The sequence below is a fragment of the Cherax quadricarinatus genome, chromosome 59 (assembly GCF_038502225.1).
Source record: "Cherax quadricarinatus isolate ZL_2023a chromosome 59, ASM3850222v1, whole genome shotgun sequence".
Taxonomy (NCBI): domain Eukaryota; kingdom Metazoa; phylum Arthropoda; class Malacostraca; order Decapoda; family Parastacidae; genus Cherax; species Cherax quadricarinatus.
The window spans coordinates 15,456,331-15,473,830 of record NC_091350.1 but is presented as its reverse complement, the minus strand read 5'-3'; the positions used below and the strand labels follow the sequence as shown (position 1 = coordinate 15,473,830).

Here is a 17,500-nt window from a genome sequence, read left to right as displayed (position 1 = left end):
ACGTTCAAAAGTGGGCCATTGCTAAATGGGAGGTGGACACTAAAAGAAAGCTAGCATCAGGTAGGGTAGGCTCCAAAACCTGGTGGTCCCTGGCCAAGGACAGACAAGGTCATCTGCCTGATGAACTCATTCCACCTCTAAATCGACAGGATGGGACCACCTCTACTAGTAGTCAAGAGAAGGCGGACCTCTTTGTTGAACACTTTGCTACCAAAATGCAAGTTCCTGATCCAGCAAGGGACCCTCCTTGGCTAGCTGCAAGAACTGTGTCAAAACTGTCAGTGGTGACAATAAGGCAGGAGGAGGTGCATTTCCTTCTTAAATCGCTTGACCAAGAAAAGGCTGTGGGCCCAGACAAGTTGAGCCCAAGATTGCTGAGATGTCCCGACCAGCTAACAGCACTTCTAACTTGCATCTTTCAGCACTGCCTAGTACAGTGTAAATGGCCCTCTCTATGGAAAGAGGCAAATATAGTCCCTGTTCACAAAAAGAAGAGCAGAGCAGAAATCAGCAACTACAGACCAGTGTTACTCCTGTCAATCACTGGTAAGATCCACGAGACAATAATCTCAAGACAAATGACAGTTTTTTGACTACCACTCACTACTTTGTGATCGTCAATATGGCTTCAGGAAAGGTTACTCTGCTGCTGATCTGTTGTTAAACCTCTCCACTAAGTGGCACCAGTCACTGGATGAATCCAAAGTCAGCTGTGTGATAGCACTGGACATTGCTGGCACCAGGGCCTCTTAACAAAACTTCAAGCACTGGGAATTGCAGGCTCTACGTTATGTCTCCTCAGTGATTACCTTCATGGTAGATCTCTAAGTGTAGTTCTCAATGGAACGGAATCAGCAAGACATCCTATTGGGGCAAGTGTTCCACAAGGAAGCGTACTAGGACCATTGTTATGGAATGTCTACTTCAACGACCTTCTTCATCTCATCCCAGAATCACATGCATATGCAGACGACTGTACACCGACATTCACTTATCCAAGAGAAGAAATGCCAGCTGCTCTAAGCTACATCAATCACCAGCTGAGAGCTATATCAGCTTGGGGAAATAGATGGTAAGTAACATTTGCACCTGAGCAAATGCAAATGATGATCGTCTCTAGGCACCATGATGGTAATGCTGGTGCAGTAGTAAGGATGAATGGGAGGGTGTTGGCACTTGGAGAAGAAGTTGATATCCTTGGGGTGAAATTTGACTCCAAACTAACCATGAAGAACCATGTTGTAAATCTTGCAAACAAGGCAGCCAGGAAGCTTACAGCACTTCGCCGTATCTCGCATCTGCTTGACAGTAGGGGTTGCAAGATTCTGTACGAGGCACAAGTACGCTCACACTTTGAGTATGCTCCACTTTCTTGGTTTGCCTGTTCCCCCCTCTCTCATCTGCGACTGCTTGACAGAGTAGAGAACAGAGCAAGACGTCTCATCTCTCGCCTGGACCCATCCTGGATAGATCTGTCACTTCAGCAGAGCTTTCAACATAGGAGGGATGTGGGTGGCCTTACTGTTATGTACAAGGCCAATATTGTCAAAGTACCACACTTGGATCCACTTCGAGGACAGCGTGAAACAAGCTTTTATGCCACAAGATGGGCAGAAAGCAGCAACTTCACTCTGGCTGTACCCTTCTCCAGAACATCACTCCATCTGAGATCATATATACCCAGGATGACTCGAGTATGGAACACATTCATACAGCATAATGATGTCAACGAGATAAAGTCAGCTGATCACATGAAAATGCTGGCCCACAGATGGCTCCAACTTCATCCTGTTCCCTACTTGTATGTCTCATAATAAAAAAAAATGCTTTCAAATGAGGTGATGTAGGTAACAGCTCTTAGCTTGCCAATAAAGCTAGGGATCCTTAACCTGTAAATAGCTTGTCGATAAAGCTAGGGATCCTTAACCTTGTCAAACCCTGTGTAAAAAAAAATGAGAGAGAGAGAGAGAGAATGATTGATTGATTGATTGATTTATATATATATATATATATATATATATATATATATATATATGGAGAAAAAGAGAGAAGTTAAGAGAGTGGTGAAGCAATGTAAAAAGAGAGCAAATGAGAGAGTGGGTGAGATGTTATCAACAAATTTTGTTGAAAATAAGAAAAAGTTTTGGAGTGAGATTAACAAGTTAAGAAAGCCTAGAGAACAAATGGATTTGTCAGTTAAAAATAGGAGAGGAGAGTTATTAAATGGAGAGTTAGAGGTATTGGGAAGATGGAAGGAATATTTTGAGGAATTGTTAAATGTTGATGAAGATAGGGAAGCTGTGATTTCGTGTATAGGGCAAGGAGGAATAACATCTTGTAGGAGTGAGGAAGAGCCAGTTGTGAGTGTGGGGGAAGTTCGTGAGGCAGTAGGTAAAATGAAAGGGGGTAAGGCAGCCGGGATTGATGGGATAAAGATAGAAATGTTAAAAGCAGGTGGGGATATAGTTTTGGAGTGGTTGGTGCAATTATTTAATAAATGTATGGAAGAGGGTAAGGTACCTAGGGATTGGCAGAGAGCATGCATAGTTCCTTTGTATAAAGGCAAAGGGGATAAAAGAGAGTGCAAAAATTATAGGGGGATAAGTCTGTTGAGTGTACCTGGTAAAGTGTATGGTAGAGTTATAATTGAAAGAATTAAGAGTAAGACGGAGAATAGGATAGCAGATGAACAAGGAGGCTTTAGGAAAGGTAGGGGGTGTGTGGACCAGGTGTTTACAGTGAAACATATAAGTGAACAGTATTTAGATAAGGCTAAAGAGGTCTTTGTGGCATTTATGGATTTGGAAAAGGCGTATGACAGGGTGGATAGGGGGGCAATGTGGCAGATGTTGCAAGTGTATGGTGTAGGAGGTAGGTTACTGAAAGCAGTGAAGAGTTTTTACGAGGATAGTGAGGCTCAAGTTAGAGTATGTAGGAAAGAGGGAAATTTTTTCCCAGTAAAAGTAGGCCTTAGACAAGGATGTGTGATGTCACCGTGGTTGTTTAATATATTTATAGATGGGGTTGTAAGAGAAGTAAATGCGAGGGTCTTGGCAAGAGGCGTGGAGTTAAAAGATAAAGAATCACACACAAAGTGGGAGTTGTCACAGCTGCTCTTTGCTGATGACACTGTGCTCTTGGGAGATTCTGAAGAGAAGTTGCAGAGATTGGTGGATGAATTTGGTAGGGTGTGCAAAAGAAGAAAATTAAAGGTGAATACAGGAAAGAGTAAGGTTATGAGGATAACAAAAAGATTAGGTGATGAAAGATTGAATATCAGATTGGAGGGAGAGAGTATGGAGGAGGTGAACGTATTCAGATATTTGGGAGTGGACGTGTCAGCGGATGGGTCTATGAAAGATGAGGTGAATCATAGAATTGATGAGGGAAAAAGAGTGAGTGGTGCACTTAGGAGTCTGTGGAGACAAAGAACTTTGTCCTTGGAGGCAAAGAGGGGAATGTATGAGAGTATAGTTTTACCAACGCTCTTATATGGGTGTGAAGCGTGGGTGATGAATGTTGCAGCGAGGAGAAGGCTGGAGGCAGTGGAGATGTCATGTCTGAGGGCAATGTGTGGTGTGAATATAATGCAGAGAATTCGTAGTTTGGAAGTTAGGAGGAGGTGCGGGATTACCAAAACTGTTGTCCAGAGGGCTGAGGAAGGGTTGTTGAGGTGGTTCGGACATGTAGAGAGAATGGAGCGAAATAGAATGACTTCAAGAGTGTATCAGTCTGTAGTGGAAGGAAGGCGGGGTAGGGGTCGGCCTAGGAAGGGTTGGAGGGAGGGGGTAAAGGAGGTTTTGTGTGCGAGGGGCTTGGACTTCCAGCAGGCATGCGTGAGCGTGTTTGATAGGAGTGAATGGAGACAAATGGTTTTTAATACTTGACGTGCTGTTGGAGTGTGAGCAAAGTAACATTTATGAAGGGATTCAGGGAAACCGGCAGGCCGGACTTGAGTCCTGGAGATGGGAAGTACAGTGCCTGCACTCTGAAGGAGGGGTGTTAATGTTGCAGTTTAAAAACTGTAGTGTAAAGCACCCTTCTGGCAAGACAGTGATGGAGTGAATGATGGTGAAAGTTTTTCTTTTTCGGGCCACCCTGCCTTGGTGGGAATCGGCCGGTGTGATAATAAAAAAAAAATATATATATATATATATATATATATATATATATATATATGTCGTGCCGAATATGTAAAACTGGTCATTTAGCAAGAACTCATTTAAAATTAAGTCCTTTCTAAAATTTTCTCTTATACGTTTAAAGATATATTTTTTTCATTAATGATAATGTAAAAATTTATAATTTTGCATCAAAAGGTACTTAGAAAACTTACCTAACCTTATTATAACAAGCGCAATTTATTTTAGCCTAACCCAACTAAATATATTTTAAATTTGTTTACAGTAATTTAAAACTAAACAAACACAGTGAAATATATTTTTTTCGTTAGGTTCAGAATGATTTTGGCGAAATTATTGCATACACAAATTTTCACTTGTCCTATATGGCAAGATGAGCGTTGCTATTTAAGCCAAGATCGCAAATTCTGCCTATTCGGCACGACATATATATATATATATATATATATATATATATATATATCTTTCTTTCTTCTTTCTTTCAACACACCGGCCGTATCCCACCGAGGCGGGGTGGCCCAAAAGGAAAAACGAAAGTTTCTCCTTTTACATTTAGTAATATATACAGGAGAAGAGGTTACTAGCCCCTTGCTCCCGGCATTTTAGTTGCCTCTTACAACACGCATGGCTTACGGAGGAAGAATTCTGTTCCACTTCCCCATGGAGATAAGAGGAAATAAACAAGAATAAGAACTAGAAAGAAAATAGAAGAAAACCCAGAGGGGTGTGTATATATGTGCTTGTACATGTATGTGTAGTGTGACCTAAGTGTAAGTAGAAGTAACAAGACGTACCTGAAATCTTGCATGTTCATGAGACAGAAAAAAGGACACCAGCAATCCTACCATCATGTAAAACAATTACAGGCTTTCGTTTTACACTCACTTGGCAGGACGGTAGTACCTCCCTGGGCGGTTGCTGTCTACCAACCTACTACCTAGAATATATATATATATATATATATATATATATATATATATATATATATATATATATATATATGGGGAATCAAATTCAAAATGGGAATTGACACAGTTACTTTTTGCTGATGATACTGTGCTTATGGGAGATTCTAAAGAAAAATTGCAAAGGTTAGTGGATGAGTTTGGGAATGTGTGTAAAGGTAGAAAGTTGAAAGTGAACATAGAAAAGAGTAAGGTGATGAGGGTGTCAAATGATTTAGATAAAGAAAAATTGGATATCAAATTGGGGAGGAGGAGTATGGAAGAAGTGAATGTTTTCAGATACTTGGGAGTTGACGTGTCGGCGGATGGATTTATGAAGGATGAGGTTAATCATAGAATTGATGAGGGAAAAAAGGTGAGTGGTGCGTTGAGGTATATGTGGAGTCAAAAAACGTTATCTATGGAGGCAAAGAAGGGAATGTATGAAAGTATAGTAGTACCAACACTCTTATATGGGTGTGAAGCTTGGGTGGTAAATGCAGCAGCGAGGAGACGGTTGGAGGCAGTGGAGATGTCCTGTTTAAGGGCAATGTGTGGTGTAAATATTATGCAGAAAATTCGGAGTGTGAAAATTAGGAGAAGGTGTGGAGTTAATAAAAGTATTAGTCAGAGGGCAGAAGAGGGGTTGTTGAGGTGGTTTGGTCATTTAGAGAGAATGGATCAAAGTAGAATGACATGGAAAGCATATAAATCTATAGGGGAAGGAAGGCGGGGTAGGGGTCGTCCTCGAAAGGGTTGGAGAGAGGGGGTAAAGGAGGTTTTGTGGGTAAGGGGCTTGGACTTCCAGCAAGCGTGCGTGAGCGTGTTAGATAGGAGTGAATGGAGACGATGGTACTTGGGACCTGACGATCTGTTGGAGTGTGAGCAGGGTAATATTTAGTGAAGGGATTCAGGGAAACCGGTTATTTTCATATAGTCGGACTTGAGTCCTGGAAATGGGAAGTACAATGCCTGCACTTTAAAGGAGGGGTTTGGGATATTGGCAGTTTGGAGGGATATGTTGTGTATCTTTATACGTATATGCTTCTAAACTGTTGTATTCTGAGCACCTCTGCAAAAACAGTGATAATGTGCGAGTGTGGTGAAAGTGTTGAATGATGATGAAAGTATTTTCTTTTTGGGGATTTTCTTTCTTTTTTGGGTCACCCTGCCTCGGTGGGAGACGGCCGACTTGTTGAAAAAAAAAAAAAAAATATATATATATATATATATATATATATATATATATATATATATATATATATGCATGCATGCATGCTGTGAAATGCATAGTATACAGAATACTAACCAATTAGGATGACCTAGTACACTACTTCTACCACTATAACCTCAAACCCAAGCAGATACAGTAGTTATCATGTTTCTTCATCACTGCAACACACACACACACACACACACACACACACACACACTCGACCCCTGCAACCACAAATAGGTGAGTACAAAATAGGTGAGTACACACACACACACACACACACACACACACACACACACACACACACTATCCAATCCTGCAAACAAAAAACCTTCCTCCTATACAGCACACCCAAAAAGGATACCAATATCAGCAGACTACTGGTTCTCCCCACTGGGCAGATTCTCATTATCACCCCAATTCTCCAGACAGCCAACATGAATGTAGCAGTCCTTACCACCAGAACTACTTGCAGTGTAGGAGAATACAGCATACTGTTTAGCGGATGATTAAATTCTATGTCAGAAAGATGAGCCAAAACCTTCAGACACACCTTCAGGAACATAAATATGCACTGTAGGAGGGATAAAACCAACAATGCATGTGCAGTCCATTGTAACCTTCATTTTCACATCATGGCATGGGGATAAGCACAATACTTACATCACAACAATAAGCTAGACAATTCTTTAAGCAACAGTGATCCCTCTCCTAAGTACCACTGAGCAAAATGATGAAATGTACATGTTGGCTGAACCTATTGCCCACACTGTCCATGATTCTTATCATAAACATAATAACTTGTCATCATAACACCACCCTCTACTCTCACCAATACCTGACCTCACTTGTATTTGATCTTGCATTTCCATGACTTAATATGTGGCCTGTCTTTCTCCAAGACTGTGTGCCTTATAATGAAGTGTATTTGTGTATTTCTGCATACTGCATTTAATAAAGCCATCTTAGGGAAAAAATGGATTTAAAGGGATTCTCTGTTAGAGGTGTGTATTTATTCTTATTGGCTTTTGTCATTGTCTAACTTTGCAACCAGTGCTATACTATACTGTATTAATACGGGCTACTCTACTTCAGTGTTTTTACAGAATTTTATAATTTCAAATAAAACTATACAGTATATATATTTTTTATCTCAAAGGCTTCTCCCACCAAGTTAATTAAGTAGGGCAAAAAAAAAAAAAGAAAAGGAAGAAAAGTTCACCATCAATCCTAGTCTTGCCAGAAGTGTGCTTACATCACAATTTAGATCACTCTAATTGCAGCATCTCCAACCCTCTTTTAGAGTGCAGAAACTGCCCTTCAGTCTCTAGGACTCTAAGTCCATCTTGATTTCCCTGAATCCTTTAAAAAATGTTACCTTGCTCACACTTCACTTCAACAGCACATCCATTAAAAACCACTTGTCTCCATTCACTACTATGTAACATGCTCACACAAGCCTGTTAAGCCCCTAAAACTCAACCCCTTTACCCCCTCCCTCCAACCATTCCCTCTCCATCCACTATACATACTCCAATCACCTCAACTTCTCAGCCCTGTGGATTATACTCTTGGTGACCCCCACATTGTCTTTTCATGTCTACACTCCAAATACTCTGTTTAATATTCAAACAACACTTTGCTCCCCAGCATGGCATCTCCACTGCTCTGGCCTCTTCCTCATTACAAGGTTTAAAGTCAATGCCTCACACCCATATAAAAGTGTTGGTACCACTATGCTCTGGTACAGGTTTGCAATCGCAAATCCGGTAATTAGACATCTGGTTCCATCAGTTATTTGGCACTAATTTCAGCTAGCATAATTTCAAATTTCCAGGGTCACCACACCAACCTGCTGGTACTGTTTGGTGGCACTACTTGCTGCACAAGTCATTCCAATTTCTTTTTCTCCATTTATTGTTATAACCTGCTTGCTTTTAGCCCTAGCCATGGTTCCAATGAATAAAAGAAATGCTTCTCGTTGTGTAAAACACATACACAGTACACTGTCCATAAAAGATAAGGTGGCTTTGAAGCCACTGTCGGTTGCCATGAGCTCAGTCTTGTGATGCAGGGGAATATGCTTTATTATTATGCTAATATCAACACTACGGCTTATGTCCCTATCACAACTGATCTAACATGACATAACAAACAATATAAATAACATGTTAAATACTCCAGAATGAATAATATTTGGCATAATACTCAGTGGTTTGACGGAGGTAAGAAGAGGATATGGGATGTAAGTACCTCTCTTCTATCCCTGTCCTGGGGGCTTATATTAGAGAAAACTGAGTATAGCACAGGGCTGTGATATACACTCGTAGTGCACCATAAAACAAACAAAAAAGCTATTTTCTCTACATAGATAATCATACATAGCAGCATATGGGTAGAGAACCTAGGATAACACAAAAAAGTCTAAGTGACTTATTTCTAGTACCTGGCTTGGGCTTCCCATATGTTATTTTTGGTAAATAATTTTTTTTCCCAGTTGTTTGTTGGGCTATCTTATTGAAACTTGGGCAATGTATGATGGAAAAATGTTTCTTAATAGACACCAAAAATGTAAAAAAAAAAAAAAAAGAAGGGAAGATAAATAGTGGTATATTTCATATGGTTTTTATGGTTGTATTCTCGTTTTTTTGGTCTCATCTGATAGAATGGAAAATATATTACAGAAATAGACATGATTTTGATTGGTTTCAAGACAAAAAGTACCTTGAAACTGAGCTCAAAGTAGCAGAAATGTTCGATTTTTGCTGATGTACAATGAACTTTCCTGTGCAAGTCAAGTTGGTTAACTTTATGAAGTGTATTCTAACTCAACACTCTGTAATCCAGCAAACTCAAAACTCAATAATCCGGCACACTACAGGTCCCAATGATGCTGGATTTGTGATGGCGGACGTGTACATTTCCCAAGAATACTAAAAACAGCAAGTAAAGTACAAGTAAATGCTGTACACTGATTTTAGTTTTTTTTTTTTTTTACTATTAGGATTATGTATATGGAAACAGTACTGCCAAAGTATTATTATTTCTGCTTTGGTGCTATACTGTACCCACTAATATTTTTACTTTATTGTATAATGCCAACAAATAATAATTTATAAAATGGTATTTACTGTATCTATTATTATTACAATACATTACTCAACGGCTGGTTCCCATCACACACGGTGACCCAAAGAAAACATTTATTTTATTTATATATTTATTTAGTAATTTGAGTATACATACAGAGATACAAAAAAATACAGGTAAGAGCAGCATGCCAAAGCCACTTGTATGCATAGCATTACGGGCTGGCTTAAAATTAACTTAAGATTAACTAAGCAATGAACATTCACTCAATTGCCATCTTTCCAAAAGTGTACTGATACCAGATTACCCTCCATCTTCATTGTTAATTATATTACAAGAAAATCCTTTAAAAAAAATACAAAAATATGACAAAATATTAAGGGTTTTTGTTTCAAAGTAGTATTACTAATTTGCTTAATTTCCCCCAAAATGCAAATTTGACTTAAAATTGGGATAGTTTAATTACCTGAGCATTGTGATGGTCAGAACAGGTGTTAGGTTTTTGCTTGTCAGTTGGTGGTATTTGAGTGGCAGATGTTTTCTTCTCAAAAGCAGGAGGCCTTGATGTGACCACCTCACTCATAGTACCCATAATGTTAACCCTAACACTCTTGTGGCTGTCTTCAGTAAAATCTGTTTTGTGGAAGATAAGAAAGGCTTTATATGATACTGTTTATTCAAGATAAATCAACAACTTATCATTTATTCTATAAAACTGCATTACACCAAATTTTTTAATTATTTTTATTTTTATTATCACACTGGCCGATTCCCACCAAGGCAGGGTGGCCCGAAAAAGAAAAACTTTCACCATCATTCACTCCATCACTGTCTTGCCAGAAGGGTGCTTTACACTACAGTTTTTAAACTGCAACATTAACACCCCTCCTTCAGAGTGCAGGCACTGCACAGCAAACAATTTATAAATAATTGCCAATATAATAATTTTTTTTTTAACAAAGTATTGTTCACCATACACCTTTCCCTTAACCCCTAGTCATTCATTTCCTGCCAGACTGTAATGGTAACTCTCTCTTAGCAATACATTATCTAAAAAATTGTCATCTGATTACATGTTCTCTCTACAATCATCTAGTCCAAAGTTTAAGTAAATTACTTTAACAATGGTTAAGAAATTTAATGTAACAGATTTTAGGCAGGCGAGATTTGTAGTGAAAATAGGTTGGCATGCACTCAGCTCCCATAATGAGTGTCCATGGTTTGATCCTGGTATGGGTGGAAATACTAGGCACATTTCCTAACACCTGCTGCCCCTGTTCACCCAGTAATAAGTAGGTACCGAGGTGTTAGTCGACTATTTTGAGTCACATCCCGAGGGGTGACAATATACCTCAGATGTGGCTGGGCTTTGAAATGAGAGCTGAGGCAGGACAGCAGCTCTTAGCCTGAATGATTAATGTGGGAAAAAAAAAAATGCTTGTTTTTCAGTATATTCATTACAGTATATTTTAGCACTACAATCATTACAAACTGATTTAGGTCTCAAAAGGAACATATTAAAGTTTTGCCCTGAGAGAATTAATAAAGGATATTGCAGAACAAATGAACATGAGTGGTATTAGAATTTCTATACTGGGGGTCTTTGGAGTGGTTATCTGGTTGGAAATGAGTGCTAGAAGACTTGTAAAGAAACATTATTATTATTTTCATTGAGAGCTTCAGCCCCCAAGCCTCTCCCCCTTAGTGCTGCTCCTGTGAACACACGAGTAAATTTTTGAGTCTGACACTAAATGAAAGGAACCATATAATTACAAAGTGCTACTAGGCTGGTTATTCAGCACATGGGTCAATAAAGGAACTAGCTACATAATACTATGCTTTACATGCCTACATCTTACATTTGGCCACTTTATTACAACTTCTGGCACTTGAAAAATTGCAGTGAAGAGGACATATGGCATCATATCTATGTTGCTCCAATCCATGTTAACAGTAAAAAATAATGGGAGGTGAGGATGTTCGAGCATCTGAATGCAAGAATGAAGGAATTTGTATCTACAAGAACTAGGGATGGGATGATACCGATACCATCAAAATTAACTGACATTCACTGATACCATCAAAATAGGCCAAAACTCGCTTGATACGGATACCAATACTCTGACATATCCCTAATCTGAAAACCATTAACCTTCACATGTTGTATAGCTTCTACAGCCTTTGAGGTGTATAATTCCACACTGTAAAGTACATACAAAACAGTAGTGAAGTAATGCATAGGGATAACTCTCTTCATTAGTCTACCCCTATGCAAGAGAAATGAACAAGTGTGTGCAGGGCCACTAGCACAATATCAAATTACTTTTTAGAGAGCTGTATGATGACAGCACAAGGGATGTCCTACAATTAGCCTATAATTGATCCTCAAGCACCTGATTAGCCTATACCTGTTTTACACATGGTATTCACGATCTTTAACCCTTTGACTGTCGCAACCCCCAATCCTGAGGTGTCTCCTGGTGTCGCAAAATTTAAAAAAAAAAAATTATTTTTTCTTATGAACTGATAGAGAATCTTTTCCCGATTGTAATGACACCAAAAAAAGAAATTTGATGGAAAACTGACGGAATTATGCTCTCGCGAAGTTAGCGACCTCGGCACTGTTTACAAATCGGTGATTTCGCCCACTTTGAGCCCTATTTTCGGCTAATTTCATTGTTCCAGTCTCCCAACCTCATAGCTATTTCTTTAGAACTCCATTTTTTCTATCGACTGAGTACAAGAAACTGCCCATTTACCGATTTCAACTACCTAATAATGTGGTCAGAAATTTGCAATTTGGCCAATTTCACGAAAACTAAAAAATATGACAATTTCAAAATATGGTCCAGAATGAACAATGCAGACATTCCTGGCTCTAAAATAACATTTTCTTTGTTCATCAGTCACGTTTCCAGGCTCCTCTGATATTACTCTTGCTTTCTATTTTGAATTTTTATTCAAACAAAAAATAAAAGACTTACTATTATGCAGACTACTTCAATACTGTAATAATTGTATAAATAACATCAACTCATTCATGACTGCATATTAGAATGGCTAGTTGGACATTTATTGGACAACGGCATCATTTGTTTACTTTTGAACATTGGCAAAAATCAAACATTTCCCCTACTTTGAGCTCCATTTCTAGGTTCTTTTTATAGTAAAATCAATCAAAATCACCGCTATTTCTATAATATATTTTCCATTCTATCAAATGAGACCAAGAAAACGAGAATACAACCATAAATACTATACGAAAATAGACCACAAATTCGGCATTTTAATTAAAAAAAAGATCGGAGTTTTTTTTTTCTCATTATGCACTGCGTGCTCCAGGATTTTTTTATATGGTGCACACTGACCACACAGACCCATTCTCTCACATGTAGGCCTACCAGCTTTCTCCTGCTTGATTTGAAGGCGCTAGAATTTATGAGTATATATACGTCAAACATGGTACCTCGTAAGACGTATATATAAGGCCGCGACAGTCAAAGGGTTAATTATAGTGCATTACTCTGAAGGGACACTCAAAGTGCCAACAAAGAGGAACCTGCCCCTCCCATCACTGATGGTATGGCAGATTATACCATCAGGGAATACACCTAACATTAATGCAAATCTACATCTTTTCCAGAATGACAAAAATACGTGGCACACTGTACCAGCCATTCAGTATTGACACCTAGTATGGAGGAAGCCAGAACACGAGTGGACACGACTAGAAATTGAAGATGGTAGACACCTGACACCATGTTTGTAGCACAGTCTATATTAACATATACGTATATACGTTTTTTCAACATCTGAAAGTATGTAAAAAATGTAATCTTTTTTTTTTTTTTTTACATGTGAAAACGTGTAAAAAAACTTATCTACATTTTTTTTTGTTATATTTGAAAATATGTAAAAAAAAGTAGATCTACTTTTGTAGCACTACGAATTTGAACGTCGATCTGTTTGGACCGTTTAAGGGTTAAAACACTGGTCATCGCAGAAAAACCAAGAGAGGAAACAGATGATTCCACTGTCGTAAGATGGAGAAAGGATGATAGGAGAAAGAAAACATCCATCATAATGTAAACATAATGCCGGGTTCTTTTTTTTACAAACCCCCCTATTCTCCGAAAATTTTCCAGCTGGGTCATGTCGTCTTCTCCTATTGCTTTCATGATGCTTTCAATTGCTTTTTTTCCCCTTGTTTTCTTGCTTCATATGTTTCCCCTTCAACTTCCTGGAGCCCATACACAAAGACTGACCTCACCCTTTCATTCTCCCACTGCGTATCCCTGTGTATCCCCTCATTTAATTTGGTTTCCTGCACTGCAGCTTTCCTTTCTTCAGTTTCACTGGCTAATGTACTTGGGCTCAGTGGCCTGTCATTTTCCCTTCTCGGCTTTCCTTGGGCTCTGTTGTTGTTGTCTGTTAGGGCCTCCACATAAAGCTTACCTCTTTCATTTACTACAGTCTCCTCTGATAGAGCTTCCCCATGCAGTTGTACCCCTTCTTTCCCTACAGTCCCCTTATTTGTGGCTGAGGTAGCAGTCTCTGTTGTCAATCCCAAAATGTTCTTTAGTTCTTTAGGCTGTTTCAGATTTTTCAGTTCCTCTTCTAAACTCTGTATCCTAGCCTCTGCTGCTTTGACATGCACCTCCCACTTCCTGCTTTCCATATCTATCCTCTCTTCCATTCTCATGCTAAGTTCTAGTTTCTTTTCCCATTCATGATCTCTTTTTATGAGCTCTGCTGCCCAATCTTCCTTTGCAGCTTCCTCCTCCTGTCCCTTGGTGTTTCTTGTTGCTCTCTGACAACCCATTTTTGTTTTATCCTGATTGCCTCAGAGTGGGAAACCTATTAGTTCTGTATGTTGGGTTAATAGTGTGTATGTCAGAGTGTGGGGGGGGAGGTAGTGGAGGAACTGTGGCTATGTGGGAGAGGAGTGGGGAGGGGTGGGTAGGGGGAGAGATCGGGGGAGGGGTGGGGAGGGTGAACGAGGGAGGGGAGGGATCAGGGGAAGAAGTGAGATGTCGGTGGTGAGGGGGGGGGGGGAGTGTATGTGTGAGTCTGGATATGTGTGTGTGTGTGTGTGTGTGTGTGTAATTTTGTGTGGAATTATGTGTGGGTTTATTATGTACTGAAAGGTAGGTGGCTTGTGCGTTGTAATGTAGTCTCAGTGGTCCTTTGCTGCCCACAACTTCTTGTGACCTGACCCCCAACCTCCTGGGGCTTGACCGGCACGTACTTACAGTGTGTGTGTGTGTGTGTGTGTGTGTGTGTGTGTGTGTGTGTGTGTGTGTGTGTGTGTGTGTGTATGTGTGTGTGTGTATGTGTGTGTGTGTATGTGTGTGTGTGTGTGTGTGTGTGTATGTGTGTGTGTGTGTGTGTGTGTGTGTGTGTGTGTGTGTGTGTGTGTGTACTCACCTATTTGTGGTTGCAGGGGTCGAGTCTTAGCTCCTGGCCCCGCCTCTTCACCGGTTGCTACTGGGCCCTCTCTCTCCCTGCTCCATGAGCTTTATCAAACCTCGTCTTAAAACTGTGTATGGTTCCTGCCTCCACTACGTCATTTTCTAGGCTATTCCACTGCCTTACAACTCTGTGACTGAAGAAATACTTCCTAATATCTCTCTGACTCATTTGTGTCTTCAACTTCCAATTGTGGCCTCTTGTTTCTGTGTCCCCTCCCTGGAACATCCTGTCTTTGTCCACCTTATCTATTCCACGCAGTATTTTATATGTCGTTATCATGTCTCCCCTGACCCTCCTGTCCTCCAGTGTCGTCAGGCCGATTTCCCTTAATCTTTCTTCATAGGACATTCCCCTTAGCTCTGGAACTAACCTTGTCGCAAACCTTTGTACTTTCTCTAGTTTCTTGACGTGCTTTATCAAGTGCGGGTTCCAAACAGGTGCTGCATACTCCAGTATGGGCCTGACATACACGGTGTACAGTGTCTTGAACGATTCCCTACTAAGGTATCGGAATGCTGTTCTCAGGTTTGCCAGGCGCCCATATGCTGCAGAAGTTATCTGATTGATGTGTGCTTCCGGAGACATGCTCGGTGTTATACTCACCCCAAGATCTTTCTCCTTGAGTGAGGTTTGCAGTCTTTGGCCACCTAGCCTATACTCTGTCTGTGGTCTTCTGTGCCCTTCCCTTATCTTCACGACTTTGCATTTGGCAGGATTAAATTCGAGAAGCCATTTGCTGGACCAGGTGTCCAGTCTGTCCAGGTCTCTTTGAAGTCCTGCCTGGTCCTCATCAGATTTAATTCTCCTCATTAACTTCACATCATCTGCAAACAGGGACACTTCTGAGTGTAACCCTTCCATCATGTCGTTCACATATACCAAAAATAGCACTGGTCCTAGGACCGACCCCTGTGGGACCCCGCTCGTCACAGGTGCCCACTGTGATACATCATTACGTACCATGACTCGTTGTTGCCTCCCTGTCAGGTATTCTCTGATCCATTGCAGTGCCCTTCCTGTTATATGCGCCTGATGCTCTAGCTTCTGCACTAATCTCTTGTGAGGAACTGTGTCAAAGGCCTTCTTGCAGTCCAAGAAGATGCAATCAACCCACCCCTCTCTCTCGTGTCTTACTTCTGTTATTTTATCATAAAACTCCAGAAGGTTTGTGACACAGGATTTGCCTTCCGTGAATCCGTGCTGGTTGGCATTTATACTCTTGTTCAGTTCCAGGTGCTCCACCACTCTCCTCCTGATAATCTTCTCCATAATTTTGCATACTATACACGTCAATGACACAGGTCTATAGTTTAGTGCCTCTTTTCTGTCTCCTTTTTTAAAAATGGGAACTACATTTGCCGTCTTCCATACCTCAGGTAGTTGCCCAGTTTCCAGGGACGTGTTGAAGATTGTGGTAAGTGGCACGCACAACATATCTGCTCCCTCTCTAAGGACCCACGGGGAGATGTCCGGTCCCACTGCCTTTGAGGTATCGATGTCCCTTAGCAGTTTCTTCACCTCCTCCTCATCTGTATGTATGTTGTCCAACACTTGGTGTATTCCTTGCTGGTGTCCCCATCTGGTCTGTCCCCCCAGAGTCCTTCCTGTCTCTACTGTAAATACTTCCTTAAATCTCGTGTTGAGCTCCTCACATACCTCTTGATCATTTCTTGTGAGTTCTCCACCTTCTTTCCTCAGCCTTATCACCTGGTCCTTGACTGTTGTCTTCCTCCTAATGTGGCTATACAGCAGTTTTGGGTCAGATTTGACTTTCGATGCTATGTCGTTTTCATACTGTCGCTGGGCCTCCCTCCTTATCTGTGCATACTCGTTTCTGGCTCTTCTACTAATCTCCTTGTTTTCCTGGGTCCTATGCCTCCTGTACCTTTTCCATTCTCTGTTGCACTTAGTTTTTGCCGCCCTACACCTTCGGGTAAACCAAGGACTCGTTTTGGTCTTCCTATTATTTCTGTTTCCCTTGGGAACAAAACTTTCCTCTGCCTCCTTGCACTTTGTTGCCACATATTCCATCATCTTGTTTACTGATTTTCCTACCATTTCTCTGTCCCACTGAACCTCCTGCAGGAAGTTTCTCATACCTGTGTAGTCCCCCCTTTTATAGTTTGGCCTGTCCCCTTCAATTCCTGTTACCTTCTCCACTTGTAACTCTACTATATAATCAAAACTCGGAACCACGTGATCGCTAGCTCCAAGGGGCCTCTCGTAAGTGATGTCTTCAATGTCTGAACTGCTCAGGGTGAACACAAGATCCAGTCTTGCTGGCTCATCCTCCCCTCTCTCTCTGGTTGTGTCCCTGACATGTTGATGCATGAGGTTTTCAAGTACCACATCCATCATCTTGGCTCTCCATGTTTCGGGACCCCCATGTGGCTCCAGGTTTTCCCAGTCGATCTCCCTGTGGTTGAAATTGCCCATTACCAGTAACTTTGCTCTGCTCGAGTGAGCTCTTCTTGCCACCTCAGCCAGTGTGTCCACCATCACCCTGTTGTTTTCTTCGTACTCCTCTCTTGGCCTCCTGCAGTTCTGTGGTGGGTTATACATCACTCCAATGACTACTTTATGTTCTCCGGACTGAATTGTACCTACAATGTAGTCTCTTTCTCCAATCATGTCCA

General features: G+C 40.7%; 1 protein-coding gene across 7 annotated transcripts in view; it reads right to left on the bottom strand.

Moving 5' to 3' along the window:
- Positions 1-17,500, bottom strand: part of kri (uracil phosphoribosyltransferase krishah) — a 145,524-nt gene that overhangs the window by 58,872 nt on the left and 69,152 nt on the right. For all 7 annotated transcript variants that reach the window (XM_070097773.1, XM_070097774.1, XM_070097772.1 and 4 more), the window contains one exon: positions 9,859-10,025. In XM_070097773.1, coding sequence (XP_069953874.1) covers positions 9,859-9,984 — 126 coding nt within the window. In that variant the 5' untranslated portion in view covers positions 9,985-10,025. The remainder of the gene's footprint in view (positions 1-9,858; positions 10,026-17,500) is intronic.